A 27624-nucleotide genomic window follows, 5' to 3' on the forward strand; every position below is an offset into this window, starting at 1 on the left:
CATTACCCACCCTATTTGGATGAGTCTGAACCCAACCCATTTAAATATTTGGGTTAAATGGATAAGGGCCCAATTGGTTATTTAATTAAATGGGTCTAAGTGGATAAATCTACTATACCCACTAAACCCATTTAAATTTTAAAATTAAATAAACCCACATATTACCCACTAAACAATATAACGTTAAACACATTCCCTTTCCCTGAGATTTTCAAAGCCAAAACATTCAGCCCTCTCACTCTCACTCTCCTAAACACTTTCCCTCAAATTTTCTCAGTAACCAAACAAAAGTAATTACAAAAAAAAAAAAAATCATATTCCTTATCTCTCTCTCTCTCTCTCTCTTTCTCTCTCTCTCTCTTGCGTTGCGTTGCGTGTACAGCTGTTTCTCTGTCTGAAGCTTCCCGATTCAATCCCTGATCTCCGATTTGCAATCGGAACACAATACTGCGATGGCCGTTGAATCATTCATCGGTAACTGACCTTATTGAGTGGATTTTGGCATTTGCTGTGCTCAGTGGCCGTTGAAGCTTCCCGATTCAATCCCTGATCTCCGATTCGCAATCGGAACACAATACTGCGGTGGCCGTTGAATCATTCATCGGTAACTGACCTTATTGACCGTTCAGGTTTGTCTCTCTCTCAACTCTTCTTCTTCTTCATTTGATTTTTTTGTTTGTTTGTGGGTTTGTCTTTATTTTCTGTTTTTGTTTGTGGGTTTGAAATGTAAATTACGTGTTTGATGAAATGCTTGGCAGAAGATAATGCTCTCTTTGTTTGTGTCGAACTGAAATGGAGAAATGGGCTCTCAACTCTTCTTCTTCTTCATTTGATTTTTTTGTTTGTTTGTGGGTTTGTCTTTATTTTCTGTTTTTGTTTGTGGGTTTGAAATGTAAATTACGTGTTTGATGAAATGCTTGGCAGAAGATAATGCTCTCTTTGTTTGTGTCGAACTGAAATGGAGAAATGGGATTTGGGTTATAAGCCAGCAACTAGTTGTGCAGGTAGTACTTTTACTCTAGCATTCTAAACTGATTGTTTGTATAATGATTGGAAAAAAAAAAACCACTAGTAATAGTTTACTTTGTTCTGTTAGTGTAGACAAACTCACAAGCTCGGTGAAGGTGGCTTTGGACTCGTTAAGATTTTCAAGGTAAGATTAAGATCCCTCTCTCAATTGGGTTTTGAGTTCTAAGTTAATGTCTTTTTTCTTTTCTGGGTGTTTAATGATTTGCATCTATCCACTTTTACCTTTTGGGTTCTGTTCAAATTGTCACCTATGTTTCTGCCTTTTGTGATTTTGGTTGATTTGAAATATATATTTGTAGAAATTTTCATTTTGATTGTCTTATCTTTTAAGGTGAACCATGTCTGTAACTGAGGGGATGGATGAATTTGAACAAACAGTTTCAAGTGGTAGCAAAAGAAGTAGGAGTAGGACTTCTGAAGTGTGGAATGATTTCGAAATATTACCTTTATATGAAGATGGCCATCGAAAAGTCAAGTGCAGAAAATGTACTAATATTTTAACGGCAGATAAGGAGAATGGGACTAGTAATTTACGTCGTCATGCTAAGAAATGTCATCAAGAAAATGATAGTGTGCCTTGCCGTCCTCCCCTTGATCAAGATATGTATCGTGAAAAGATTGCAATGGCAATTATTAGGCATAATTACTCATTTTCATTTGCAGAGCATGAGGTTAATAGAGAGCTTCATATCTTTCTAAATCCCGATGTTAAGCCAATATGTAGGAATACAGCAAAGTCAGATGTTTTGAAAATCTATAAGAGAGAAAGAGAAAATCTCAAACGTGCTTTAGAGTTAGTCCCAGGCAAGATTTGCTTAACATCAGATTTGTGGAAATCTTCCACAACGGATGAGTACATGGTTCTCACTGCACACTACATTGATGCAAATTGGGAGTTGCAAATGAGGGTTTTATGTTTTTCTCATACGCCACCTCCTCGTAGTGGTAAGATTTTGGGAGAGAGATTGTTTAACATTCTAAAAGAATGGGGCATTGAGAAAAAAGTATTTACAATCACTTTAGACAATGCTTCTTACAATGATACCTTGGTGAATAGTTTGAAGAAAAACCCTTCTTTTAGATCATCTTTGCCTTGTAGTGGTGAGTTCTTTTGTGTTCGTTGTGGTGCTCATATTTTAAACCTTATTGTACAAGAAGGTTTGAAAATTATAGAGCATGCTTTGCACAACATACGTGAAAGTGTTAAATATGTGAGAGGCAATGATATGAGGAAGTTAAGATTTGCCGAATGTCTTCAAGAACTCCCTAATTTAACTAGTAAGAAAGTGCGACAAGATGTGCCAACAAGATGGAACTCGACATATTTAATGATTGAGACAGCTCTTACATTTCGGGAAGCATTTCACAATTTGAGTATTGTTGATGGAAGCTTTCGCACTTGTCCCTCAGATGATGAATGGGATAAGGCTGAGAAGATAGCAAAATTTTTGAAACCATTTTATGACATCACCACTCTCTTTTCGGGCACTCAATACCCTACTGCCAACTTATACTTTCATGGTGTATGGAAAATTCATTTGCGTATTTTAGAAGAGATGGAAGATGAAGATGTAGTAATTAGTAACATGGCAAAAAGCATGAAAGAAAAATTTGATAAATACTGGGATTGTTACAGCATTGTGCTATCATTTGCTGTAATTTTAGATCCTCGGTATAAGTTGCAGTTTGTGGAGTTCAGTTATAGGCGACTTTATGGCACTAATGGGACAATAATGGTGATGGATCTTCGTGACAAGTTATATTCCCTTTTCGAAGGATATTTGCGCGCCCCTAATTATGAAGCACACAATATGGTTGAAAATGCATCTAGTAGTGGTGCTAATGAGCAGGTAAGAGATGTTGATATTGCTGGTTTTGATACATTTGAGAGTGAAATTGTTGCTTCAATCAATAGTAAGTCACAATTAGATGTGTATTTGGAAGAGGCCCGGTTTGACCATAACACTCATATGGACTTGGATATTCTTGAATATTGGGAATCACATTGTGGTAGCTTTCCAGAACTTTCACTAATGGCTCGTGACATTATGAGTATTCCTATCACTACTGTTGCCTCAGAGTCTGCGTTTAGCATTGGTGGTCGAATTCTTGATAAGTACCGCAGTTGTCTATTGCCACAAAATGCAGAGGCTTTGTTATGTTCCTGTAGCTGGTTGTTTACTGGGCAGGGTAATTATCTTTTTCATATACTTGTAATTTTTATTAAATTATGCATTCTCCCTTTTGTTATTTACTTACTAGTTTTTTACTTTGTTAGTTATACCTGATCATGATGACGAGCACCTTGTGGAGGATTTTGAACACTTATGCATTTCTGGACAAGTTACATATAATGATGAGGTTTAGGTAATTTTAATAATTCCAGCTCAATTAGTTCTAATTAAATGCCAAGTATTTTTTTCTGGACTATTTGTTGTTTTTAATATATTTCTAATTAAATGCTTGATGATATGTTGCATTTTTGGTTCCCATGCATTCAAATCATCAAAACAGCCACTATACCCACTAAACTTTGCAAGAGGGAGAGCTCTAAGCAGTTCCACAATTCCAAAATCAAGTTACTTCTGGTTTACAAGAAAATTCGACCACCCTCAAGGAAGCTCAAGACCACATATAAGGCATCAAGGCCAAACCTATTTATGTAACTCATTTGCTGATAACTTTCTCTGGTTTCCTGCTAGGATTCTTATTTAAATGAGCTTTAGATGTAAGACATGGGTTTTAAATTTTTAATACTTTGGACTTTCAGATTCTGTTTTGGTAGGAGAATACTTTTCATAATTCTTTGGCTTCAAATTTTAAGTGGCTTTCATTGTGGATGTCAGAGTACTCTGATAAAGATTCATTTGTAGCAGTAAGTTATGTTTAAATTATTAATTTTTATTTCCTTTTTTCTACGATGATTTATTTGTTAAAGCCATAGACTGTCAGCATCTATACGCAATTCTTTTTTCTTTTTCTGGGCATTGTGTAAGCTACCTATTAATCTATTGATCAATAACTGAAGTTAAGGCCAATGTGCTGCTGAAGTAAATAGAATTGGTTCAATTTATTTGTAGTAGCATATTTTGCTTGCTTAAAATTTATCCATTTCTTGTCTTCGTGCTTTTAGTTTTATGTGCAAATATAGAAATTACTTTATTGAAATAATTCCCTTTATATGGGTCCAATTTGGGAAAAAAATACTTTTCCCTAATGCAAATTAAATTCTGGGACCGTTTCAGGTAAAATATACATCCAATTTTCTCACAGGACAGGCATCAATATCTTGTGCTCACTGGATGACATTTGGAGACTAACCGGTCTTGTGAAATGTATTTACATTCACTCCTTTTCATATTTATCAAGTTAATTTTGGGGTGTATCCTTTTTTATACCTAATGACATTTTACTTTATTGCACCAAAACAACGAGAAGATACACCAATCAAGCTATAGACCACGGAGCACCCAAAAGAACCGGCTAGCACTCAAAAATTCACAACATCATGCTTTGTTTTTTGGCTAACTAATTTGACAAATGAGAAAACTTGTATATTTATCATTCTAGGGGTATTTTGGTAATTTTGGATGTCCAAGGGTATATTGGTAATTTTGAAAGTGTAGGGGTATTTGGGTCATTTTAGGTATTTAAGGGTATTTTGGTAATTTTGGAAGTTAATAGGGTATTCAACTAGTTTTGGAGGTATTTGGGTTATATTGGGTTAAATGGGCGGGTTACTAATTAAATGGGTTGGGCGGGTAATGGATAATTAATTTATATATAAATGGGTCATAAATGGATAAATGGATAATTACACACCCAACCCATTTATGACCCAACCCGCCCATTTGCCACCCCTAACCGCAGCTAACAGGCTGTTTAAGAATCAAGTAGTGCACAGGGCATGCTTCCTACAATACATGTAAACTGACAAGCAAGGATATTTGCATTGAAAGACAAATAAAAAACAACAAGATTAATGCAGAGAATAGAATAACAAAAGCACTAAATAACGTTATAAGGATCCTTAAATCAGTGAAAAGTATTTCATTGAAATTTTCTTTGTTATGGTTAAAGTACACTCACTAAGACGTGATACAAGGTTCAAGCAAGGTCAAAAATTACAGTCTTGAATGGCTGTTCTGACCTTCAAGACTTGCAAAATTTGATTCTTTTTGAATCCGAGTATGTGCAATAATGGCTTTTATAGGATACCGGGAAGTAATGTTACTAACTTTCCCTGAGTTTTCTCTTCTTTACAGAATTTTATCAATAGTTCTTTCACTCCTCAAATCTCTGCCTTCTTCGCAACCTTTCCCTCCCTTTTATAGTGATATTCTGGAGTCTTAGGGGAACCATTGGTTCCCCCGTTTTGTCCTCTGGTTAACAGGGCATGTACCGTGCCCATCACTCAGCAGGTTCTATTCCCTGTTTTTCATCCTTTCCTTCCTTTTAGCTTCAATTTTTTTGAAAGTCCATGGCTGGTTACCTATTTCGGGATATGCTGAGGTCACGCCTTTCTCGATCCTACCGTTTGGCAGTTCTTTCTTTTTGCCTTTTTTCCCAGCCAGACGGAATCCCATTCTGCCGGTTTGAAAGTCGTCCGTTGCCATTCCCTTTTTCATACTTCTCCATTCTGGTTCCCCAAGGCACTTCCCACTTGTGCCATGAGAGGTCGCTAATTCTTTCTTCTTTTCTTGCTGGGTCGTTTGGCGCTTGTGGCTTCTCCTCTGTTTCTCGTGTTTCTTTTTTGTCCTTTTCTTTCAAACTGTCTCAATCTTTCTTTGATTGTATTTATACGCCTAGGAGGATCCAAGCCTTTTGGTGGTCGCTGAGGATCCCGGCTCAGCTTTCTTCTTCAATCCCCTGACATGGGCTTCTTTTCCTTTTCTCATAAGCTTCTGGGCCTCCCTTTTTTTCTTCTTTATGTTTCAAGCCTCTTGGGCCTGCCATTTCTTCTCTTTTGTGGCCCCTTTGCACTTATTTCTTTGGGTTTGGCTTATTTCTTTGGGCTTGGGCACTTGATCTTTTTTTAGACCTCAACACTTAGTTATTTTGTAAATGAGAATTTGAGTTTATATAAAAATAAATAAAAATTCTTGGCTATGCATTTGAATGTGTCTATCAATTATTTAAGTAACATTAAGTGCAATTTTGTTATGATTTTTTATTATCATAATAATCTTCTTTAAGAGAATGAGGAATTTGAATGATTTATTCAAAACTTAAAAAGTTTAATTGCACAAGAAAAAAATAGAAAAACATAGTGCACTATAACATAATTTCGAATAATATGGACCACCTCATAAAAGAATAATATCAATCAAACACAACCCAAAATAATAGAATGATATATTGGTAGAGTTAGAAAGATAAAATAATTTTTGAAATTGTTTAATTTTTTGGGAGAACAAAATTATCTTCAACAAAATTTAGAAAAAAAAAATTATACCACAATTATAAAATAATTATCTATTCCCACGTATCGCGTGGGTCTGCGATTAGTTTAAATAAATATAAAAAAAGGTGTTGTATAATTTTTATTTAAAAAAATCTCTCATGTTAATTTGGACAAATTTTTTTTTTTTTTTTTGATAAAACAAAAGATTTATTTATTAACTAAGGAGCACTGTTATAAGTATTGTCCATTGGGCACTCGTGAGGAGTGCCTAGTTGCAAAATATCACACACATATATTTTACATAAACAAAATTTGGACATTCATTATATTCTCTAAAACTGCATTGGTGCTCCCGTCCCCTCTTTGCTAGTTCATTTGCCACACCATTTGCTTCACGAAAGACATGACATGGAAGGGCAGTCCATTCTTGACCAAGCAGCATCTTGCAATCCAAAATCAAAACAGAAAGTTCCGATGCTAGAATACCATATGTTGTTAGCCAATTGAGGAGAATTTGAGAATCAATTTCTAGATTTATATGTTTATACCCTAATTCTCTGGCCATTTTTAAACCATATCTAACAGCCCATATTTCTGCAATATTATTTGAGGCAACGCCAACGTGAATTGAGAAACCTTTCATCCATATTCCCTTACTATCTCTTAATACAATGCCACCTCTTGTTTTACCAGGATTATATTTAGAATTACCATACGTATTTAAAGTAACAAAAGGGGGGTGGAGGATGCCAATATATTATTTTAGTGACTTTTGTACCTTTTGTTTTTCTATGATATGCAAGATGATAAAATTCTGCAGCTAAATGTAAAGTTTTGTGCATAAGCTAGTTAAGTGTTTCAGAAGGAGGATTGAACATCCTATTATTTCTAGAAAGCCAAAGTTGACAAATTCCATAAGCAAATAAAATATTCCATGGCATCATTTGAAAATAGCTGGGAGATATATTAGTCAAATTTTCGTGTAACCATTCTACTAGTGATTTATGGAAAAAAGATATTTCTTGTTGTCCAGGAAGAGCAATTCAGAATTCCTTTGCCCAAGGGCAATCTTGAATGACATGTAAAGTACTTTCAAGATTTAAACATTGAAGACACTTAGGGCCAATACTATGTTGGTGGTGAGCAATAAAGGAACGTGTTGGTAATCTATTATGGGTGCATTTCCATATAAAAATTTGAAATTTTTGTGGACATGGGGTTTTTCAAATCCAATTCCGTCTACTTTATCAAATTGAATCCAATTCGAAGGGATACTTCTAATAAGTTCCATGAATTCAACTTTAATTTCGTCTTTTGCATTGGATAATGGGCTCTCAATACGATACCTGAGAGTTCATCCTAGTATCCAATTTAATCTTTCTTGTTTGGTCACTCATTTTCTGTTTCCTCCTACAAAAGTTCAAATTTGGGTATGATTCTTAAAAAGAAAAAGAAGAAGAAGAAGAAAGAAGAAGAAGTTCTAATGGGGTACGTCTCTTTTGCCAATTGCAATTTGTGTTCTTTTTTTCCTCTCCTTCTGGCTTTTCATTTATGTTTGTCTTTATCTTTATCAATCTTTTGGCTGGGGGGTTGCATCTGCAATACGCCAGACAGTGATGGGTATTTGGTTGGATCATAGATAACACGTAAGAGAGTTTATAAACACACAAATATTTAAAGAGAAAAATCAGTACAAACTTGTCATATTAGCAATGTCAACAATTTGTCAAATTTTTTTGTATATGTTGCTCGACTTATAATTAAGCAACGTTACGATTAATGATCCAATATTAATAGTTACGATTAATGATCCAATATTAATAATGAAGGCCATCACAGTTAGCTTAACAGTATGCTTTCAATCTAAATTATCTAATGAACTGGTTTACTAATCAAATTAGTTTTCATATTTGATAAACTGATCAGGAGGTATTTAGAGAAATTGCATAAAAAACATTAGTTTATAACATCTCTTTTTTATTTTTGGTGTAAAATGTGGATGGTTTCCTTGTCATTTTCTTGTTGAATTAAAGATGAAAGTGCAAAACTTTTGCCGTAATATGATGCAACGTTATTTGGTAAATATTTATTGGCTATTATTAGTTGCTAAGAAACCAACTTTAGGATCAAGTGGGGTGGTATCTAAGTTAACACTTTCTCACTTCATAATATAGTATTTGAACTTGAATTTAAGCACACTGATATGTCTTTTTTATTGTAATGGAAGTGTTTTAGTAATTTTTATTTTTAAGATTGCAACTAAAAATAAAAGTTACGTAATTTCATCATTGATGCACTTGTTATATCTTTTAGTAAATGATGGTTTCTTTAATTTTCATCACTGTTCTATAATTAAAGCGATAACTTCAGTGTAAAATTCCTCTACTTATAAGAGTTATAGATATACTTTTAGTGCGGTGGTCACTTCACAAGTGCTTGTGGTATGTGGGGGGCAAGGGTTGGAGTTCAAGTCTCCAAAGGGGAGCTTCACACACATATACACTTAGATTATGCTAGAGTAGAATTTCTATTTTGTAGAATTTCTATTTTTAAGTAGTTTTTTTTGTAAAAGCATAGTGTGTTTTTTTTTTGGAATCAAGCAGAAGACGTTGAAGTCTTTGTTAATACACTCCACAATAAAGTGATAAAAATTGAAATCGAATGGTTATGGAAAAGTTTGATGGTTTACATCGAAACATTATTTACCTAGACAAAACTTAAGCAAAATTTAAGCATAGTTCTTTTGGTGTTATATTTTAGATTCCTCAATTATATTCTTTGTATTGATTAATAAATCACATGATTAAATTTAATTATTTTTAAGAAAATAACGTTTTTTACACTCAATCTAACTGAATTTAATTAAAGATAAAAAAAGGTAAGTATATAAGTTTTGTCCTATATATTTCTTACCTTTTTTAAAAATAAATAAATAAATTCAATAGTTAAGAGCGGAAGATTTGCACCATGGATGTCAGCCTTAGAAACATTGAATAGTGCCAACAAGCTACAAATAAGGACCTTCTCAAAAAACAAAGAAAGAAGAAGCTACAATTAAGGATGGCATTGGGGTAGATTAGGCTAGATCATGGGTGCCTCGTACCTGCCCTACAAGGTAGTTACCTGTCCCGTTTTGCTTCGCATGTTGAGGCAAACTACCTTGCCCCGTCCCTGCCCCACCACCTTGCAAAACCTCACCCCATTTTAATTTGCCTATCCCCATACCATTACAATATTTCTTTTAATAAAACCTGTTACGTGCAATAATATAAATCATACTTGAAATTGCAATTAAATTGATTACATCAAATCAAACTAATTTTTACTAAGGACTCAATAATAAAAATAATACAAAGTATTTAACAAGATAATATAACAATAAAAACAGTACTTGATAATACAATAAATCTAAGGAAATATTGTGAAAATTAATAACACGAGCATTTTTGTATATATATGTGAGCCAAGGCAAGTTAGTCTTTGCCCCGTCCTAGAATGTGGGGCAAAAATCTCAACCCATCCCCACCCATCACCTCTACGAGGTAGAGAAAAAGACCAGGATAGGTTGGATTCAAACAGAGCAAAATTATCATCCCTAGATAAAGGCTTTTGGCCTTCTCAATTATTTTTGAGTCTAATAAATTTGGGGGCATGATATCAATCACAAGCCGTAAGGCCCATAATCTTTTAAAGATGTGCATTAAAGTTTTTGAAGGGTCTAGCATACCCCCATTATAATGAATGGTCATGTTAACAGATGCTCTTAGGACAATTGTTAATGAATTATAATAAGAAAGTTTTGACACGACTTTTATGAGAAATATAAAAATCTGTCAACAACATTTACTATTTTATTATTCTCCCAATAAAATGTTTTTAAAAATATCTCCTTGTATGTGAAAAAGAATAGAGAGCATGGTGTGAGTCAGCGGTCGCAAATGGCAACTAGAAAGTAGGCGGCTTCTCTCTAATTAATTTGCTCCGCTGAAAACATAAAAAACAGATGCCCATCATGTTACAAACTTTTTACGCGTCTCTTATTTGTTGTCATTCGTGACATTGTTTGCCATTTATAAACTAGACAACACATACACACATATGAGATCATTCATCTACCACTTGCTTTTCGGAGTTCATTTTGGTCTTGGACTTTGCTACTACTTCCTACGAGTTATTGGGTGAGAGAGATAAGTCTTTGTTTTTGTTTATGTGTCAACACGTATTCATTCTATATTTTTTATGGTTCAAAAATTGGGAACCTTAACGAATATTCTAGAGGTATTTATTAGTGAAATATTTTAAGAAAGCTTTTATAGGAAAGAATATATATATATATATATATATATTTTGATAGCTTTTTCCACTTCTTATAAAAGTGATATAAAGACTTTCTTAAAATAATTTATTAATAATTGTTTTAAGGACAGCCGTCATATCCAAATTAATATTACAATTTTAATCAATATTTTTTTTCATTATTTAAAATTGTGAATCAGATAGACATTTAAATACAGCTAGGCTCCCTCGTCTTATGTGTCAATGTGTCATGTCTACCTTTTTTTTCTTAAATACATTCATGAAAAGTAAAGTTAATAAGGCGTAGGAATTGGCTTCATTGAGTTCTTCACACACGTGGGGGTTCATTGCATGGGAGAAAAATAGGGTCGATTGACACGGAGGAAGAGGAGGGTCTCTTGACATTTTGAAGGTGTGTTCTGTTCATGGTTTACAGTTTCTGTGTCATATGACAGCAAACTTTTCTGAATCTTTCTTGTTTGGAAATTCAGAAAAAAAGTTTTTTGATTCAGAACGACTTTTGGTGCCAGCTCTTATTAGCTTTGTTCAACCATTCTTTTATGTAAGCTCCTGAAGCTGAACATATATGGGTTCAGGTTAAATGAATGTATAACATTTAACTTTTTCAATGTCAGTAATCATTTTCTTTTTTTTAACCTTTACACATGTCTTGGGTGGGAGTTGTTTAATCTTTAACAATAGTTTAATGAATGTTTCACGGCTGTCAAACATAAATCATAATTCATACATGTTCTTGACTTCTTGTGATATATTTGGTGCAAATATACAGTTCTGTTTCATAAAAGCGTGGCAAGAAAATCTTAAGAGAATTCTTTTGTATAGAAAATTTTGAAATAGTGGAAAGAGTGCCATGTGAATCAAGTGATTCACTCATTAATCTGTTCTGTTTTTTATGGCATCTGCTTGTAGCGTTTAATTTGTAGGAATGGCATTTTGTTTTGTTTTTTATGGCTGTTCTGTTTAAGATTAACAATGCCAACGTTGTGTTATGCCCCATTATTCAGTTTCTGACAGCATATTTCAGATATAATTTAAACTACCAAGGCATTTTTCATAATGTTGACTTTATATATATATATATATATATATATAGCAGGTGAAGGTCATTTTCAGAGTTGTGAAGAGATCTCAACATGGGCCTTTTGGAGCTCTTCATCACTGCATCAATTCCGGTGTTGAAAACGCTGTTGTTAACCGCACTAGGGTCTTATCTTGCCCTAGAAAGCGTTGATATCTTGGGGGAAGATGCTAGGAAGCATTTAAATACTGTGAGTTGTTGATTTATTCAGTTCATGTTAGTTGTGCTTGTAACATATGTAAGAAATGTTATTGAAAAATTATACATCTGAACATTTAATTTTGATTTTGTTTTGGGATAACAAAAAGGAAAGGTACTTATTTATGTTTTATGTCATTTTTTAAGCATTATCAAATCAAGCTGTAGAAATGGTGAGACATACATTCTGATTATCCAATGCACTGCTCAGTTCCTTAGTAGGTTTTTTGTTTTTTTTTTTGTTTGTTTAACAGGTAGTATTTTATGTATTCAATCCAGCCCTTGTGTCCACCAACCTTGCTAAAACAATAACAAGCGAGAGCATGCTTAAGTTGTGAGTTACACTCTAATCACTGCATCAATTCATTTAATCAATACCAAAGCTTTCCCTGGGAAATATTCGACTCCCTTTTAGTATCAGAATTATAGTATTTTGAAGTAAATTTGATTGAATGTGTAGGTGGTTCATGCCAATCAATATCCTCATCACATTTATTATTGGCTCAGTTCTTGGATGGATTCTTGTCATAATTACAAGAACCCCTCCACACCTGAGAGGTCTTGTAGTGGGTTGTTGTGCTGCAGGTAAACATATATAAAAGATCCTAACTTGTATTCGAAAAGATTGCTTCAACTTCTATGTTAAATGCAACTAAATATAGTTTAGAAAGTATAGCTTAAACGGTTACGTGGGCTCAAATAGAAAGAAAATAAAGTAGCATTGTCCATCCCATCATCAAATTGATTATTACTTCTGCCATGGATAATTTCTTACAAGTTTGTTGTTTCCCCTTCTGAATGTCGCCTATGTGCTGAAAGATACCAAGGAGAAGACTAAGACCACTAACTGTTTGTTTCACCAGAATTGAGAGTTAATGTTTTCACCATAGCAAAAACTTAATCTATCAGCCTCATTTTTGCTGTAGAAGTGAAACAATATTTTTCACGCAATAAGCTAGAGTGAAGGAAAAATATATTGGCAATTGCTGATGGTGACAAAATGTAATTATTAAGGATGTCGTTCTGTCACTTGTGTACAAGGACTTTCTTATTAAAGGGAAGGGACTTCAGGAAGCTCTTTGTCCTAACAAAAGTTAGATGTCTTGCTACTGCTTTTCAAGCTGCTTTAATAATTTTTTCTATTATAACTCTAGTTGGCCAATTGCGTATTGGAGAGGGGCATTGGTGCTGACTGTCAAAAACTGGATCACTACAATAGCTTGTGAAGGCTTATGAACTTTACTTACCATTGGCTCATTGCAGAAATGATGGGTTAGTTTGACCATGGATATTGGGATTGTAACAGCTGCTTACCTTGAAAACAAGCAATAAACAAGATATATTCCTATTTGCATAAATTGTTTCCCAAATTCTTTTCTTTGGTATGAAACACAGCTGCATTAGCTGCTTCAAGAAAACACTGTATAAAATCTTCAAAAAATGCTCCAATGTTTGTCTGACTAAATATATACCACTTTGTAAATCATTGACAAACATTTTTTTTCCTTATAAAAACAGGAAATTTGGGGAACATTCTTCTCATTATGATCCCAGCTATTTGCAAAGAAAAAGGAGGGCCATTTGGAGCTCCTGATGTCTGTCATACGTATGGAATGGCTTATGTTTCACTTTCAATGGCAGTATGTATCTTTTCATTTGCTTCATATATCATTTTGGACTGAAGGTTCTTTTTAATCTTCATGGAATTCGAGGGAGAAGGATTTTAGCTATTCTTGCTTCTTGAAATTACAAGGTGTTTATAAGCACTTTTACTATATAATAACCACCTTTAATTCAGTACACATAGGCCAGCTCTTGGATGGGTTGTGGTTGGTATCTCCTGAGGAAACAATATTTAAATCTGGTTGTGAATAATCATATTTATTATGTACAATTTCTCCTTTGCTTCAAATTTGCTTGTCCTAATGTATGTGTAATTTGTGACTTTGTTCCAGTACATCTTGCCCTGTTTGACTATGATAGACTAATTTCCACATATTTTATATATTGGAATTGTTTGTTGTGATATTTCAGATAGGAGCCATTTATTTGTGGTCTTACGTGTATAACATTGTTCGGCTATCTTCAAGGAGAATCACCATAGAATCCAGAGGAAAGGACATCTCTAGAGAATCCTCCACCTCAGACCTGGGGAGTTGCACGGAGCCACTACTTTCTTCCACCAAGGAATACTCGATATGTGAGGTCCCCAAGGAGTACTCGATAACTGAGGACCATGAAGAGCAACATTCACTGCCCTGCGCTAGAACTGTAACGAAATCTGAGGTTGCTCCAGCATCATATTTATGATGAATTCTATGCTTTCTCTGTGAAATACTTCTTATATTATCTTCTAGTGGGGTGTTATATATGACTTTTCTTTACCATTATTTCATTTTCACTGCAAAGCTCGCCAAAACTGTTTCAGAACCTAATTTAAGGAATTCTTGTGCAAAACTGTGAGAGAGGCATGAGAGTGTATATCCCTTCACTACTACAGTTTCAGAACCTAATTTTGATTTGGATTTTTTTAATCTCACTGAAATAATTCTAAATAAAGATTTACCTGGTAATGACTATTTACAGGTGGATTTCTTTTTCTATTTTTTTTTTAATGACTAGAGAGCTTTACTTCTATTTAGTTATATAATGTGGAAACATGTCTATTTCTTTTTTCTTTTGGTAAGTATTTTCTGGTATTGACAGTGTCAATTGTATAATTAGATCACCTGACTCAGTCAGGAAGCCATGTTGGCAGCCTATGATGAGATCGATTTTTTTCTAAGAAAAGTTTCATCATAACAATGATTTTCTTTTATAACTTTATCCCCAAGTAGTTGACGTATAAAGTTGTCTATATGATTTTTTTTATTTGATTCGTTGTGCTAGATCTAGTAAATACTTCACACTGCCTGTGATTTGATAAAACTATGCTATCATATTTGTTCCTCTTCAGTGAAAGCAGCATTCTGAAATCTCAATATTTATTCCATTGCAGGTTGCAATTGCAGATAAAATAAAGCAAAAGTTAACAAAGCTGTTTAAAAAGATTAATCTGAAGGCAATATTTGCACCTTCAACAACTGGAGCGGTATGATCTTTTAGCTTATTGTTGTCATCTCATCCCTTTTGATGTACGTTTTAGCACTCTTTGATTAGGTAGGTATAGTCCTAATGAACCTGTCATGATATTGACTAAATTTTATATGAAGACAATATTTTCCCCTTCAACCACAGGAGTGGTATGATCTCAACTTATCAACGTCATTTCATTCCTCTTGATGTACTTTTAGCACCATTTCATTAGGGTAGGTCCAGTCCTAAATGAGCCTGTCACGATCAAATCTAACTTTATCCTCCTTGGAGGATGCCCCTTGCATTTTTACACAAGAATGAGTTGTACAACTTGGTGAAGGAGATCTATTATGGTTCTTGCTTTTTATAGAATAAAATTTCAATTTTTTAGAGAAACAAGCCATGTGCAACATCCTAGTTCAAACTGAATGTATTTGAGTTTGGAATTAGAACCAGGATCATGTCTGAAGCCACTTTCCCCCCAAATTGAACAAGAAAACAGGACTCCATTCTTAAGTGCCCAAGCCTGTCCACCCTGGCCATGACTTCTTTATGATTTGGCTAGTGTTGATTGGTTTTCTTGCTATGGTGGCTTCTGAATATTTGCTTTTGATAATTTATTGATATGTTGACTAACCTCATGCACTTTTCTTGTGTAGATTGTTGGGTTCACAATTGGACTCATCCCTGAGATCCGAAAGTTATTCATTGGTGAAGTTGCCCCTCTTCGTGTGATCCAAGACTCTGCTTCCTTGTTGAGGTGTAAGACTTAAGAAAAAAAATCTATTAAACTCTAAATAAATTGGTCATGATTTTGTTTCGGGATGCAGGATAATAGATAACCACTAGTGTCGGTAGATTGAATGGTCTTCATCTGTTTGTAGAACTTAGCACATATCATTTATATAATGTGCACTCTCAAATCTCAATCCTCAAATATAATGGTTTTATATGTCATTTTGAAAGTTCTTGCTACACTAAGTTGCTAACTCTATGGCCTACACAAACTATTTGCATCATATCACACATTAACTTGGATTTTCTCTGCAATTAATTGGCTCGTTGTATTTACATAGTTACTTTCTGTAATGAGAAATTTTTTGATATTACTTCTCCCTTTTGCTAAGCTTCTGAATTAATCTATAACTGCAGTGATGGAGCCATCCCAGCTCTCACTCTAATAGTAGGTGGAAATCTTCTCAGAGGTAATACTAATAACTGATATGAAGATTAGTGTAACTTTCATCGGAACTTCGTTCTCATTGGCAATAGTAAAGTTGTAATTGATATTGGTTTATTTTTTCTTCAGGTTTGCATGGGTCAGGAATTAGTAAATCCCTCATCTTTGGCATTGTAGTTGTTCGTTATATAGCTCTGCCTCTGACAGGGATTCTCATCATTAGAGGTGCACATCGAATTGGTTTGGTGCATTCTGATCCATTGTATCAGTTTATTCTTCTGCTCCAATATGCAGTCCCTCCTGCTATGAACATAGGTACCAATATCTCCATATTCAGATAGAGCTTCCCAACAATTTTACAGTTTTTTTGGGACTTAAAAGTAGAGAATCCACCATTACATATTAAAAATGGCACAATCTGTTAAAAGCTTAGTTGGAAATGGAATTTTCTAAAATTACTTAGTTGACTGGCTGCTTTGTTCCCATATTTGATTTTTGACATCCTTGAATGGCAGGAGTTATCACTCAATTGTTTGGAACCGGAGAGAGTGAATGTTCTGTAATCCTGCTGTGGACTTATTCCTTGGCTTCAGTGTCACTTACTGTTTGGTCAACCTTCTTCATGTGGCTTGTGTCTTGAAGTCTCACAGCTTTCATTAAAATGACTTCCACATCCAGGAATTGCAGATTTGCAGCAGATTTTTAATTCAGAGAGACAGCTGCGTGTTCAAAGCAGATTTGATTGACACCCCTTGTAGTTCCACAAAATTTTGAAAGTATTGTCTCATACAGTATTTGATATTCACATTCAATTAATGTATTTTGAGTATAGAAGAAAAAAAAGTCAAGAGAAAGTTAAGTATAGCCCGCTGTTTCCTTAATGGTTTCATGCTTAAGAAAGTTAACAGTTATTAGCATTAAAAAAGAAAAGCAAACTTGTGTACCACTGTGTGATTTAGGTGATTTAATATCTGCTCAGTAGGTGATTTCAACTTAATATTTTTAATCTTTTAGTCACATTTTGTGTATTGTCAGTTTTCTGGATTAAAATTACGCAACTAATTTCTTACCCCCCCCCACCCCACACAAGATAATATTGAATCTACATTTATCAATAGCTTTTAGCTGTACAAAATTTAGTTAACAAATTGTCTTCCTTCCACTTAGATAAAATAAAAGCCATTATTAGTTTGCACAAAGTTTTTTTTGTCTTTCAAAAATGCCAATTTTGTTTTTGTAACTGTCAATATGAATACAACATGCACTAAAATAATTAACTAAAACTTGCTTTACCATCAAAATTCACAACACCTCAACCAAGCCTTAATCCCAAAAATTTTAGGATCGATTATGGATCCTCAACAAACGTCAATTGACGTACTCGCGCATAGTGTGGATTATAACTGTAATCTGAACAGTAAATAACTGTAATTTGAAGGACTAATATATAAGCAGACCATATTGTCATTAGAATTGCATAAGCAAGGTTGAGCAATTGTCTAGAACAGATTCTTTGTGCTACAAACACAATTAACATGACTTGAAGTATGCTTGAGGGAAGCAGATACAATTTGCTACAGAACTTCTGTTACAAGCCAAAATAAGATTTCTCATCCACATAGCTCTGTTCAGAGAGAGTCCTTGTTCAGATCATCAAAGTAAGGATGTTCCATAGCTTTCTTTGCTGAGATCCGCTTTGAGGGCTCATACTGCAACATTTGCTGCAAAACACAAGTGTCAAGCGAGTGTCAATCATCATATAAAAATAAACATTTTAAATTTAAGCCAACGCCAAATTATGAGCAACCAACTTACTGCTAGCAGATCGAGTCCATCCTTATCCAAGTTAGGCACAGATGTTGACAGATTTTGAGGGCTCCATTGAGGGTACTCATGCCAATTCATTAGTTTGCTGACCCCAGGCCACACTTCTTCATTTGGAGTACCTAGTAACCTGCATTAGAAACCAGAAAAAAGAAAAATTGTGAGGACACATCATTATATAGAAACCAGGGAGGCCATTAGAAATGAATTGTTGTTGTCTTTACTGAACCTGAATATATGAAGGAGCTGTTGCAGTTCAGAATCTCCTGGGAAGAGTGCTTGCTTTGTGACAAGTTCAGCTACAATTCAGACAAAAAAGATTAATTAATCACACATTAAGCAAATGTGATATAATTTGGTAATCAACAAATTCATGGAGTAGGGATGTGTACCAAATATACAAGCAACAGACCACATATCTACAGCAGTAGAGTAATGGGTCGAACCCAGAAGGACCTCAGGAGCTCTATACCACAGAGTCAATATCTAAGAACAGCCATGACACAAAAGTTTGCTTAATTACTTGTTAATCAAGCATAAAGAACAAACATAAATAAGCATGATTGTCACAATTTTTTTACCTCATGGGTATACTTCTTAATTGGCACAGTAAATGCTCGAGCTAGTCCAAGATCTGCAATCTTAAGCATCATCGTCTTTCGGTCCATCAACAGATTGTGGGGTTTCAGATCCCTGATCATCACAAAAACACAGTTGATTCTAATTAATTACCCAAACAAAATAAACCCCATTTGAGATTGAATTGTTTCAGATGAAATTGAAGGAAAATAATTACCTGTGTAAGATTCCATGACCGTGGCAAAAGGCAACACCCTTGCAGAGTTGGAACATTAAACACTGCATTGAAAAAACAAAATCCCCAAACATTTTCATTTTTGTAAATAGAATAATTAAGAACACAGACTTCGATAGAAAAACAACTATGAAAAATCACAAAAGAGTCTTCAAATGTAAAATTAACAATAATTAACCTTAACAGTATTAGCAGGAATGTCCTCTCCAGATTGACGGAAACTCCGAATGAATTTCTTGAGATCAGTGTCCATATACTCAAACACCAAGTACAGTACTGTCTTTCCTTCTTTATTCTGACCTTGTTTCACATCCATCAACCTTTTTCATCACCAAAATTAAAAATTTTAAAACACAATCTTTTTCAATCTTTAATAAAATTGAAGGATCTAAAAATCTAAAAAAAAAATAAAATCCTAGAAATCTGACAAGAAAGAAAAGAAATTCAAGAAACCAAGAATCCAAACAAAAAAAAAAACCCTAGAATTTGAAAATTGGAACCTGACGACATGGGGATCGCGAGAGAGCATGCGGAGAATGGAGACCTCGCGAAGAGTGGTGGGAGGGACGCCTTCTTCGTCTTCGTGGAGGCGAGTTTTCTTGAGGGCTACGATTCTGCCAGTGGCTCTCTCTCTCGCTCTGTACACCTTCCCGTACGTCCCTTCTCCTACTTTCTCTAGCTTCTCGAACGCCTCCATTGCCGACACCGCACGAGTCACACCAGCTTTCTCCATTTTTCCTTTCTCTTGTTTTCTTTCTCTCTCTAACGCTCTCTCTCTCTTTGTTTTTTTCAAAATGTAAAATGTTCGTACAGGGGGCTTAAAGTGAGGGATTTCGATATTTATAACGGTTTGGGGGAAAAAGGTAGGGTTGGGTGTAGGGGCGTGGAGAATGGAGTGGGAGTTCTGATCGTTGCTCAACGGATACTTTTTTTTTGAATTTCAAAATGAAAATTTGTCCAGATCAGATCACTATTCACTACTCGTATTTTCTACAATATAATATATTAAGCTTTTATGGGCTTGTGCTCCTTTTTTAATTGGTTGGGTACAACTGGACGGACGGCCCATCATTTTTTTTTATGGGAACGGCCCATCATTATTAATACTGAAAATAAATCACAAATGGAGTATTTTCAAGCCCATGAAAAAAAAACTACCTTATTTATTAATTATATAAAAAAAAAAAATTCACTACAATATTTGAAGCAAAATAAAAATGAATTTTTGTGAAAAATGATTTTTAAGGAGTTCTATCATTTCAAAGGTGTGAATACATGGTAATAAATGGACAAAACTTATGTATAGTATCTTATATGTTGTTCTTTAAGTTCTCTTCTTAAAATTCTACTATATGGCTACTTAATTTAAAAAATACACTTCTATTCATGAGAGAAAAGTCACATGGTAGAATCTTAAAAGAAGAATTTAAGGAACAGTACCTAAGTATTGTACCTAAATCTTGCTCGTAACAAATATACCAAAATTAATACATTCTATTTTTAGTCATTTTTTATTCTCTTTTCCTCTTATCTTTCCCTCATTTAAATCATAGGAAAATAAACCCAAATCTATAATCCTAAAAGTAAGTCACTTTCCACCTTGACAATTTAAACCTCCGTGCTAGAATGGCCTTTGCTAATTCAGTATTAAACCCAAATACTAAGGTAAGGCATACGAAGTGTTTAACCACTAGACTCTCACCTTAAGGTCAAAATAGGGAAAGAATGGAAGAGAGGGAAGGTGCCCTAGTACACTATTTTTACTACTTTATGGCTACTCTCACTTTTTTCTCTCCTTTTGTCCCTATCTCTCCATTGAAATGCGCCATTATACAATCGGACTTGAAATTTTTTATACCCGAAAGCTTGGCTGTAAGTGCACACATTGAAACATAACAAGCAGCAATAACGCCAATACCTATTCCAGAGATCGAAAAATTGTTTGGTATTCTACCTCTAAGTTAATGAACTCCACCTGAAATTCCCCATTTGTTAGAGCATCACCAAAATTACAAGAACAAAGGAACTGATCACTAAATTATAAAAGCGCATCAAAGTTTATTCGACTTTCACCACCACCCACTACAGAAACTATTCTATGGTCACGTCCAAATATAAGTCCACATAGTTTATGACCATCCTAAACTAGGGGGAAAAATTTTATATCCTCTTTTTAGTTACTAAACAAATATGTTAACAATGAGCACTAAGTGCGTGCACCCTTCCTAGATGTATTTTACAGTCTTCTACGACAGCTTTTCAGTTGCTACATGTATTTTACATGAAAGATGATGGAAATGGCGCCACCAGCCCATCACCAACCGGAAAAGTTAACTTCTTAGATTGAGCCTCACATTCTGAACCTTAACTGATATCTTTAACTTCTGTTCTTCCAAGTTTTTCAAAACAGCTGACAGTTTTGCTCGATATGCTTCACATTGCTGACTTGCATTCTCCAACTCAGCAGTCAATGCCTGAATTTCCTTGTCCTGATCCTACATAAGGGAAACAAAAAGACTATAAATTAATTTAAATTGAGACACAGGTGCACATATAAGAAACAAATTAAATGCATAAAAGAACCAGAATGAAGAAAGCCACTTTTTGCACACAAACAGCTCCAAAATACAAATTATTGAAGAGGTATAATACGAGTTGATTTTTGAAGATTCAGTGTGTATGTTTATTGGACAATCTTCTAGACTCCTGTTCGTTAGCTGAGACTTGGCCAACAGACTATGCCTTTTTTCTGGTTCACATTTTTTGTTTAATATTGAAAAGTTCATTTGAGTTTGAAAATTGAGGTTTGAGCATCTTATTTGACAGTCAAATGAACTCGATCAGTTCTACAAGTCTCATACCAATGAAGTCAAATCCTCATGATAAGCACATTTATTATACAAATAACAAGAGATTTTATACCAGAGTTGGTCTTTTCAACAGAGATATAAATGAATAGCAACAGTCAAGAGAACAGAAAAGACCAACTCTGGTCATTTTGGAGTGGATTAGGTCATCCATCTCCCCCACTTCTCCCCGAAACCCATCCAAGTACTCAAACCACACTTCCAACTCCAAAATGACCTAATCCACTCCTCATTGACAGGAACATGTTCAATACCATAGTGTATATCAAGTAATCTTTTTAATTTCTCTCTCATAGGTTATTTAAAACATAGATACTTTATAATGATTGACAGCATATATCTCACAAGAACCTATTCAATAATGCCCCAAGTTTTGGTGAGCAGTGTCTTTGAAGTGTGAAGGATAAAGTAAAGTCAGGTCCAAATCAGACCCACCTGGAGAAGAAAACCTTTCAGCAAATAAATTTTCCCCTAAGAGTAAATTGTTGTAGCATAACATACAGCCAAGGATTCCTTCCTTCATATGAATCAAGTGTTACATGTAAAGAGTAAAAAGATAATACCAGAGGGAATGCATTATCCATGAACGGCACATCTTCTAGCATTGTTAAGCAACAATGTCAAGAAGAAAGAAAAGGTTTTTCCTATGCTGGGGTTGCTTATCTGCTGTTATGCTAATAATAGGCAGAAGCAAAGCTTCAAAAGAAAACTCAAACAGATACATAGAGTAAGATATACCTAGAGTTCAAAGAATACAAAACTTCTTGATTGCCTGCTGCTGATCCTATAATAGAAATAGCCGATTTTCTTGATGCAGTTTTTTTCTAATCTCATAATCTAAGTCTAACTTTTAGTCAAGAGATTACATTCGCATATTCAGTAGAATATGCGACAGCTTAGAATATTGCTCCCTATAACTTTAGTTTTAGTTTGTCCTCACTTTTATGTTTGTTTGTAGCCATTCTGGTTTCATCAACCCACATAAAGACATCTACAGACCTTCAATAGACAACAAATACAAATGATGAAGTTCTTGAAAGATAAGTAGAGAACAAAGTACCCTAACAAATAATAATACGGTTCAGTATTAGGACTTTCTAACCTCAAATCTAACTTTTAGTCAGGAGATAACATTCAGATATTCAGTAGAACATGTGACAACTTAGAATACTGCTCTCTATAACCTTTTCCTTTTTTTTTTCTTTTTTTTTTTTCCTTATTATTATTTTTATGACAAGGAACCCCCTCAAGGTATGGGGCAGTGAGACCACCCCTGAGGGGCAAACCCCGAATGTCTACACACCGCCACTAAGCAGGCATCGGGTAAATTGCAAAATATCTCAGTTAGGAGTTGAACCAGAGATTTCTAGGTTTACAGTTAGTCCAGGCACTCTCCCTTACTGCTGAGGCACCCCGGGTGGGGGATTTTTTTTATAACTTAGTTTTAGTTTGTTTCACCTTTAAACCTATAAAAAAAAAAGTTTGTCTCATCTTTAAACCCTCAAGATCCATGCAATGGACCCGCACTTTTATGTTTGTTTGTAGCTGTTCTGGTTTCATCAGTCTACAGACCTTGAATAAACAATAGACACAAACGCTGAAGTTCTTGAAACATAAGTGGAGAATAAACTCCCCTTACAAATAATAATACAGTTCAGTATTAGGACATATCCAAGGTTCATGCTAATAAAGCAGCATTTTTATCTAGCAATCAATAAGCTCTTATTCCTGTGGAAGAGGAAGATTACTGAAGAAAAGACTCAGTGAATTAAGTAGAGCATGTTTACTAGGGGGGGAAATCAGAAGATGATATGATGCAGAGGCCATGAAGGGAGGATATCTTTTATGAGAAAATAACATACCAAGGAGTAAGACTGAAGCTGTGGACTCCCATTATCCAGCGCACTCTGATGAACCCCAGAACCATGCTTCTTGGCAGCAGCAACCTTCTTTGCAGCCTCTTGAAGAGCGGCCATCGCCACATTATAAATAGGCACAGATTCAGCCCCTTCTTCTACATATTTGATAGCTTCTTGTCGTAGATTGTCATAACGAGCAGCAGATGACTCTTGAGAATCACTAGGCAATCCAAGAGTGCACTGATCCAACAAAACCCCACTTTTTGCATTTCTTGTCCACCGTTTCAAGATATAATGAGATGGAAGTGTCAAAACATTGGTTACTCTAAATACTGCTAATATATGCCTACATATAATACCTGCAAATTCAAACATTTGACAGCTACAACTGGCTTTCTTTTCAAAAATGTTGAACCTAACAAAGTGCGTTTTGTGGTCTTCCCCAAATTTTGCCACCCGGTACATAGTTTCTGATCCTGTATCATCAATTATAGTTGCAGGATAAGCAAGAGTTTCAACCAATTCTTCTTGGAATATCATAAATATTTTCCTTGTGTAAAGATTTGCTGCTTGTTTTTCCATGGGAGATGGTGTTTTTAGAACTGGTAAAGTATTAATTGTATCATAATCTGCCTTTACTTCTTTTTCATACCGACTGGCAATTGCCTTTTCATACTGCTTAATCAGCACCTGAACATTAGTTGATGCATTTATATAGCCATCAAAGTATGAGTTTATGTTATCACTTCCTTGATTAATTGACATCTCCCCAAAGAATGTATCCCGTAGATATACTGGGACCCATTGGTGGCGAGCATTATACATTGACTGAAGCCATTCATTATCCCCAAGATCATATCTTTGAAGAAGGGACTCCCAACATGACTCGAACTCATTGTTTGTCTCTGTCAAATTGATGCACTTCTGGAATTCCACTTCAAAATTAGGACGTGCGTGATACACATCAGACAATTTCTCTTGAGCTTCCCTTAACACATTCCATTTACAAAATCGGTGACGGGTTTCGGGAAACACTTGCACAACTGCTGCCCGTATGATCCGGTCTTGGTCTGTTGTGATTGAGATGGGAAAGCGACCAGACATTGCAGCTAGCCAAGTTTGGAATAGCCAAACAAATGAGGACTCTGACTCATTAAGGAGTAATGCACACCCAAACAATACAGGCTGTCCATGATGGTTCCACCCTGTAAATGGAGCAAAAGGAACTCGGTAACGATTAGTTCTATATGTTGTATCAAATGTAACAGTGTCTCCAAAGTAATTATAATTCATTCTTGAATTTGGATCAGCCCAGAAAATGTTTCCTGTTAAATTTTCAAAATCACCCTGGACTGCACAAAAGAAATCAGGATCCTCAGCCTGCATCTGCTTCAAATAGTCAAAAACAATCTGACCCCCACTCCCTAGACTCCTTTGCCTGCTACTACTCATATAATTCTGGCAATCGACTTTAGTAAAACCAACATTGTTAATTCCACCAGATTCTTTGATCAACACAGACATCACCCCACTAGGGCCCATCCCAGCTGCTTGAAGGGTATCAATCAAGCTTCGAGCAGGGCCTGATACATGCCTATGTGACCGGAGGCAATGCACCTTATCGGGGGGCACAAGCTCGTGATTATGATCCTTCACGAGTTTTGACACAGCCCATTTCCCAGAACTCTGCTTCTTCACCGTCATCTGCGCTTTACACCCAACTCTAGTAACCGTCCGCTGTCTCTTAGACCTATTTTCACCTCCCTCACGACGAAACCCTTCACGGGAACACACAATTTGACGGCATATGATGGAGCCATCACGGCGTGAACGCTGGTACACACTGACCCGGGTACTAAAACCAATACGTCGGGCATACGAGTTATAGAAAATGCGTGCAGCCTGTTCGGAATCAAATTCCATACCCTCATAAGGTTCAAGATTGGGTTCTTCCCCATTGTGGGTCAAGAACACATTAGACGTACTAGGATTAGAACCCTCAAATGACTCACCATTGTAATCTCTTTCATACTCATCATCATGGTTTTCTAAGTCTAGTGTGGCAGTGTCATCTTCCATAGAACCACTAGCGTCAAATTCCATAACCTCATTTTCAATGTTCAGTGGTTCAAAATCCATAACTGGGTTAACAAGTTTCTAACTTTTCCATTAAATTATCACCTTTTTATAGCAATAAACAGTGTGGGTGCTGGAAAGTAAGAGAGAGAGAGAGAGAGAGAGAGAGAGAGTAACTGACCGGGAGATCAGGAGTGAATAGAGAGCCCAAAGTTGCAGATTATCAATACCAGGAAGAGAGAGATTGATTGTACAAAATGGGTTTTTTGTGAGAGAGAGAGCTCTGGTTTGTTCAGTTGAGGAGGGAAATTGGGGTGTTGAGGGTTTTCAGTTTGGGGAAAAAGTTTTGGGTGTGAGAGAAAGATATCAAACTTTGTTGTTCCATAGGACTAGTACTGATCTCCTGCCACACGACACAGCTTTCTTTTTTGTTACACACACTGACACTAGTACACTACAGTCCTCAAGTCTGGATTAAGATCAGGTTGCAATTGCTAAAACCATGCAATTACACCATTTCCTTCAATTAATTTTTTTTTTTTTTTTTTTTTTACATTTTTAACTTTTAACTTTAACTTTTTATATTTTTTTAATATTTTCTTATTTAAGAGGTGAGATTTTTTTTTTTTGCTGAATATTTAAGAGATGAGATTGAAAGTTACTTCTCCATCCTTCAATACTATTGCATCAGATCTACACTATTGTATCAGATCTTAATCCTTCAAGATTACACTACCGTGAGAAATAATTAGAATTAAATGCGTATCAAAATTCAATACCTTACTAACAGAGGAAAGAATAACGTCAAAAAAAAAAAAAAAAAAAACAGAGGAAAGAATAGGTAGTTACTTTTAGGAAAATGTTAACGAATTTAGAATCCAGTTAAAGAAAGTTTTTATGATAAAAGAAAAAAAAACAATTAATATTTTAACAGTTTTTTTCATTTCCCATAAAAATGATGTCAAAACTTTCCTAAAATAGATTGTTAATGAGTGTCATTTTAGCATGTCTCTTATTTATTGAGTTTTGATACAAATGACGTGATTTTATTTAATACAAAATATTTTTTCTTAAGCTGCCGACTCTCTCTCATATATATTTTTTTAATTATAAAAAAGAAAAGAAAAAAGGACTACTTGATGTAGTCATTGACTCATTGCTTCCAACTTACTTAAATTCTTCTCATGATTCGTGTGGGATCATTAGTGCAATAGTGAGATTTGTTTTACTTTTGAGAGGTTGGTGAAATTGATTAGGGTAATTTCTATGTTTTGCATGGAGAACAGGGGAAGAATTACACGGAATAAGACTTATAGCCACTTTGAGTAGGCTATTTTCAGCTAATCTAACATTTGGAACACAATATGGATATATTAATGCAAATAGAATAATATATATGCAAGTGAGTAAACTTTATTTTTATTAAGTATTTGAATTTTAACCTTAACATCTTCCTTGAAAATACAAAGAGATGCAAGTTTAGCTACAAAACTTTAGTAAAAATGGATAAAATATTTTTATTTATTTGCCATTGTGTAAATCTCAAAAACTTACATAAGCAATAGAAAAGTCTTAACTAAAGTACAAAGTTATGGATTTTAAAACTATTTAAGTTTTAGAAAATGATATTGATGTTATTAAAACTGATATATATATATATATATATATTGGGTTTAAGCATAAATAAGAGGATTCAACCTCATAACTAAAAATAAAGAGATGGACGCAGTCGATTATAAGAGCATCTCCAACAATTTAGTCAAATTTTCACACTATTTAGAGAGCAAATAGTTTTACTTTCCTACTTTTTCAAATACATTTTTTAACTAACTCTATATTCATTATCTATCACATTTAAATATTACTTTTTCATTATTCTTTAATCTTTCTTTATTCTTTATTC

The 27624-nt window shown here is 34.7% G+C and overlaps 4 protein-coding genes across 16 annotated transcripts; 2 read left to right on the forward strand and 2 right to left on the reverse strand.

Moving 5' to 3' along the window:
- Positions 1-4067, forward strand: LOC126712646 (zinc finger BED domain-containing protein RICESLEEPER 2-like). Of its 10 annotated transcripts, none has more exons than XM_050412056.1 (6): positions 2-629; positions 759-1004; positions 1097-1153; positions 1361-3219; positions 3308-3396; positions 3544-4067. In XM_050412056.1, exons 4-5 carry the CDS (start codon positions 1368-1370, stop codon positions 3394-3396), a joined length of 1941 nt encoding a protein of 646 aa, XP_050268013.1. In that variant the 5' UTR covers positions 2-629; positions 759-1004; positions 1097-1153; positions 1361-1367; the 3' UTR covers positions 3544-4067. The 10 variants fall into 10 exon arrangements, with proteins under 10 accessions (XP_050268017.1, XP_050268019.1, XP_050268013.1 ...); XM_050412058.1 differs by having other exon boundaries at positions 925-1004; positions 1079-1153; XM_050412054.1 differs by having other exon boundaries at positions 925-1004.
- Positions 4068-10965: 6898 nt separating this feature from the next.
- Positions 10966-17298, forward strand: LOC126712649 (protein PIN-LIKES 3-like). Of its 4 annotated transcripts, none has more exons than XM_050412065.1 (12): positions 10966-11141; positions 11221-11291; positions 11844-12018; positions 12281-12360; positions 12487-12611; positions 13545-13666; positions 14061-14312; positions 15025-15117; positions 15761-15861; positions 16254-16306; positions 16411-16596; positions 16797-17298. In XM_050412065.1, the coding sequence occupies exons 3-12, from the start codon at positions 11884-11886 to the stop codon at positions 16919-16921; spliced, it is 1272 nt and encodes a 423-aa protein (XP_050268022.1). In that variant the 5' UTR covers positions 10966-11141; positions 11221-11291; positions 11844-11883; the 3' UTR covers positions 16922-17298. The 4 variants fall into 4 exon arrangements, with proteins under 4 accessions (XP_050268022.1, XP_050268023.1, XP_050268021.1 ...); XM_050412066.1 differs by having other exon boundaries at positions 11847-12018; XM_050412064.1 differs by lacking the exon at positions 11221-11291.
- Positions 17299-17722: 424 nt separating this feature from the next.
- On the reverse strand, positions 17723-19803 carry LOC126712650 (cyclin-dependent kinase B2-2). Its single transcript, XM_050412067.1, has 8 exons — positions 19420-19803; positions 19098-19239; positions 18902-18963; positions 18687-18798; positions 18498-18591; positions 18335-18404; positions 18097-18235; positions 17723-18002 (listed from the first exon to the last, which is right to left on the reverse strand). The coding sequence occupies exons 1-8, from the start codon at positions 19650-19652 to the stop codon at positions 17910-17912; spliced, it is 945 nt and encodes a 314-aa protein (XP_050268024.1). The 5' UTR covers positions 19653-19803; the 3' UTR covers positions 17723-17909.
- Positions 19804-20928: 1125 nt separating this feature from the next.
- Positions 20929-26178, reverse strand: LOC126712651 (protein FAR1-RELATED SEQUENCE 5-like). Its single transcript, XM_050412068.1, has 2 exons — positions 23649-26178; positions 20929-21414 (listed from the first exon to the last, which is right to left on the reverse strand). Exons 1-2 carry the CDS (start codon positions 25782-25784, stop codon positions 21250-21252), a joined length of 2301 nt encoding a protein of 766 aa, XP_050268025.1. The 5' UTR covers positions 25785-26178; the 3' UTR covers positions 20929-21249.
- Positions 26179-27624: the final 1446 nt, after the last annotated feature.

This window comes from Quercus robur, chromosome 2, assembly GCF_932294415.1.
Source record: "Quercus robur chromosome 2, dhQueRobu3.1, whole genome shotgun sequence".
In the NCBI taxonomy this organism is placed as follows: domain Eukaryota; kingdom Viridiplantae; phylum Streptophyta; class Magnoliopsida; order Fagales; family Fagaceae; genus Quercus; species Quercus robur.

Bases quoted from the DNA above. Each gene is read 5' to 3' on its own strand.
- LOC126712646 (XM_050412060.1), top strand. From the start codon at position 1,368: ATGTCTGTAACTGAGGGGATGGATGAATTTGAACAAACAGTTTCAAGT. The intron at 3,220-3,307 runs GTAATTATCTTT...TTACTTTGTTAG, and splicing joins CTGGTTGTTTACTGGGCAGG to TTATACCTGATCATGATGAC.
- LOC126712649 (XM_050412065.1), top strand. From the start codon at position 11,884: ATGGGCCTTTTGGAGCTCTTCATCACTGCATCAATTCCGGTGTTGAAA. The intron at 12,612-13,544 runs GTAAACATATAT...TTATAAAAACAG, and splicing joins AGTGGGTTGTTGTGCTGCAG to GAAATTTGGGGAACATTCTT. The intron at 15,862-16,253 runs GTGTAAGACTTA...CTATAACTGCAG, and splicing joins GACTCTGCTTCCTTGTTGAG to TGATGGAGCCATCCCAGCTC.
- LOC126712650 (XM_050412067.1), bottom strand. From the start codon at position 19,652: ATGGAGAAAGCTGGTGTGACTCGTGCGGTGTCGGCAATGGAGGCGTTC. The intron at 18,964-19,097 runs GTTAATTATTGT...TTTTCAATGCAG, and splicing joins TTCCTGCTAATACTGTTAAG to TGTTTAATGTTCCAACTCTG. The intron at 18,405-18,497 runs GTACACATCCCT...TCTGAATTGTAG, and splicing joins GTCTGTTGCTTGTATATTTG to CTGAACTTGTCACAAAGCAA.
- LOC126712651 (XM_050412068.1), bottom strand. From the start codon at position 25,784: ATGGATTTTGAACCACTGAACATTGAAAATGAGGTTATGGAATTTGAC. The intron at 21,415-23,648 runs GTATGTTATTTT...TCCCTTATGTAG, and splicing joins AGCTTCAGTCTTACTCCTTG to GATCAGGACAAGGAAATTCA.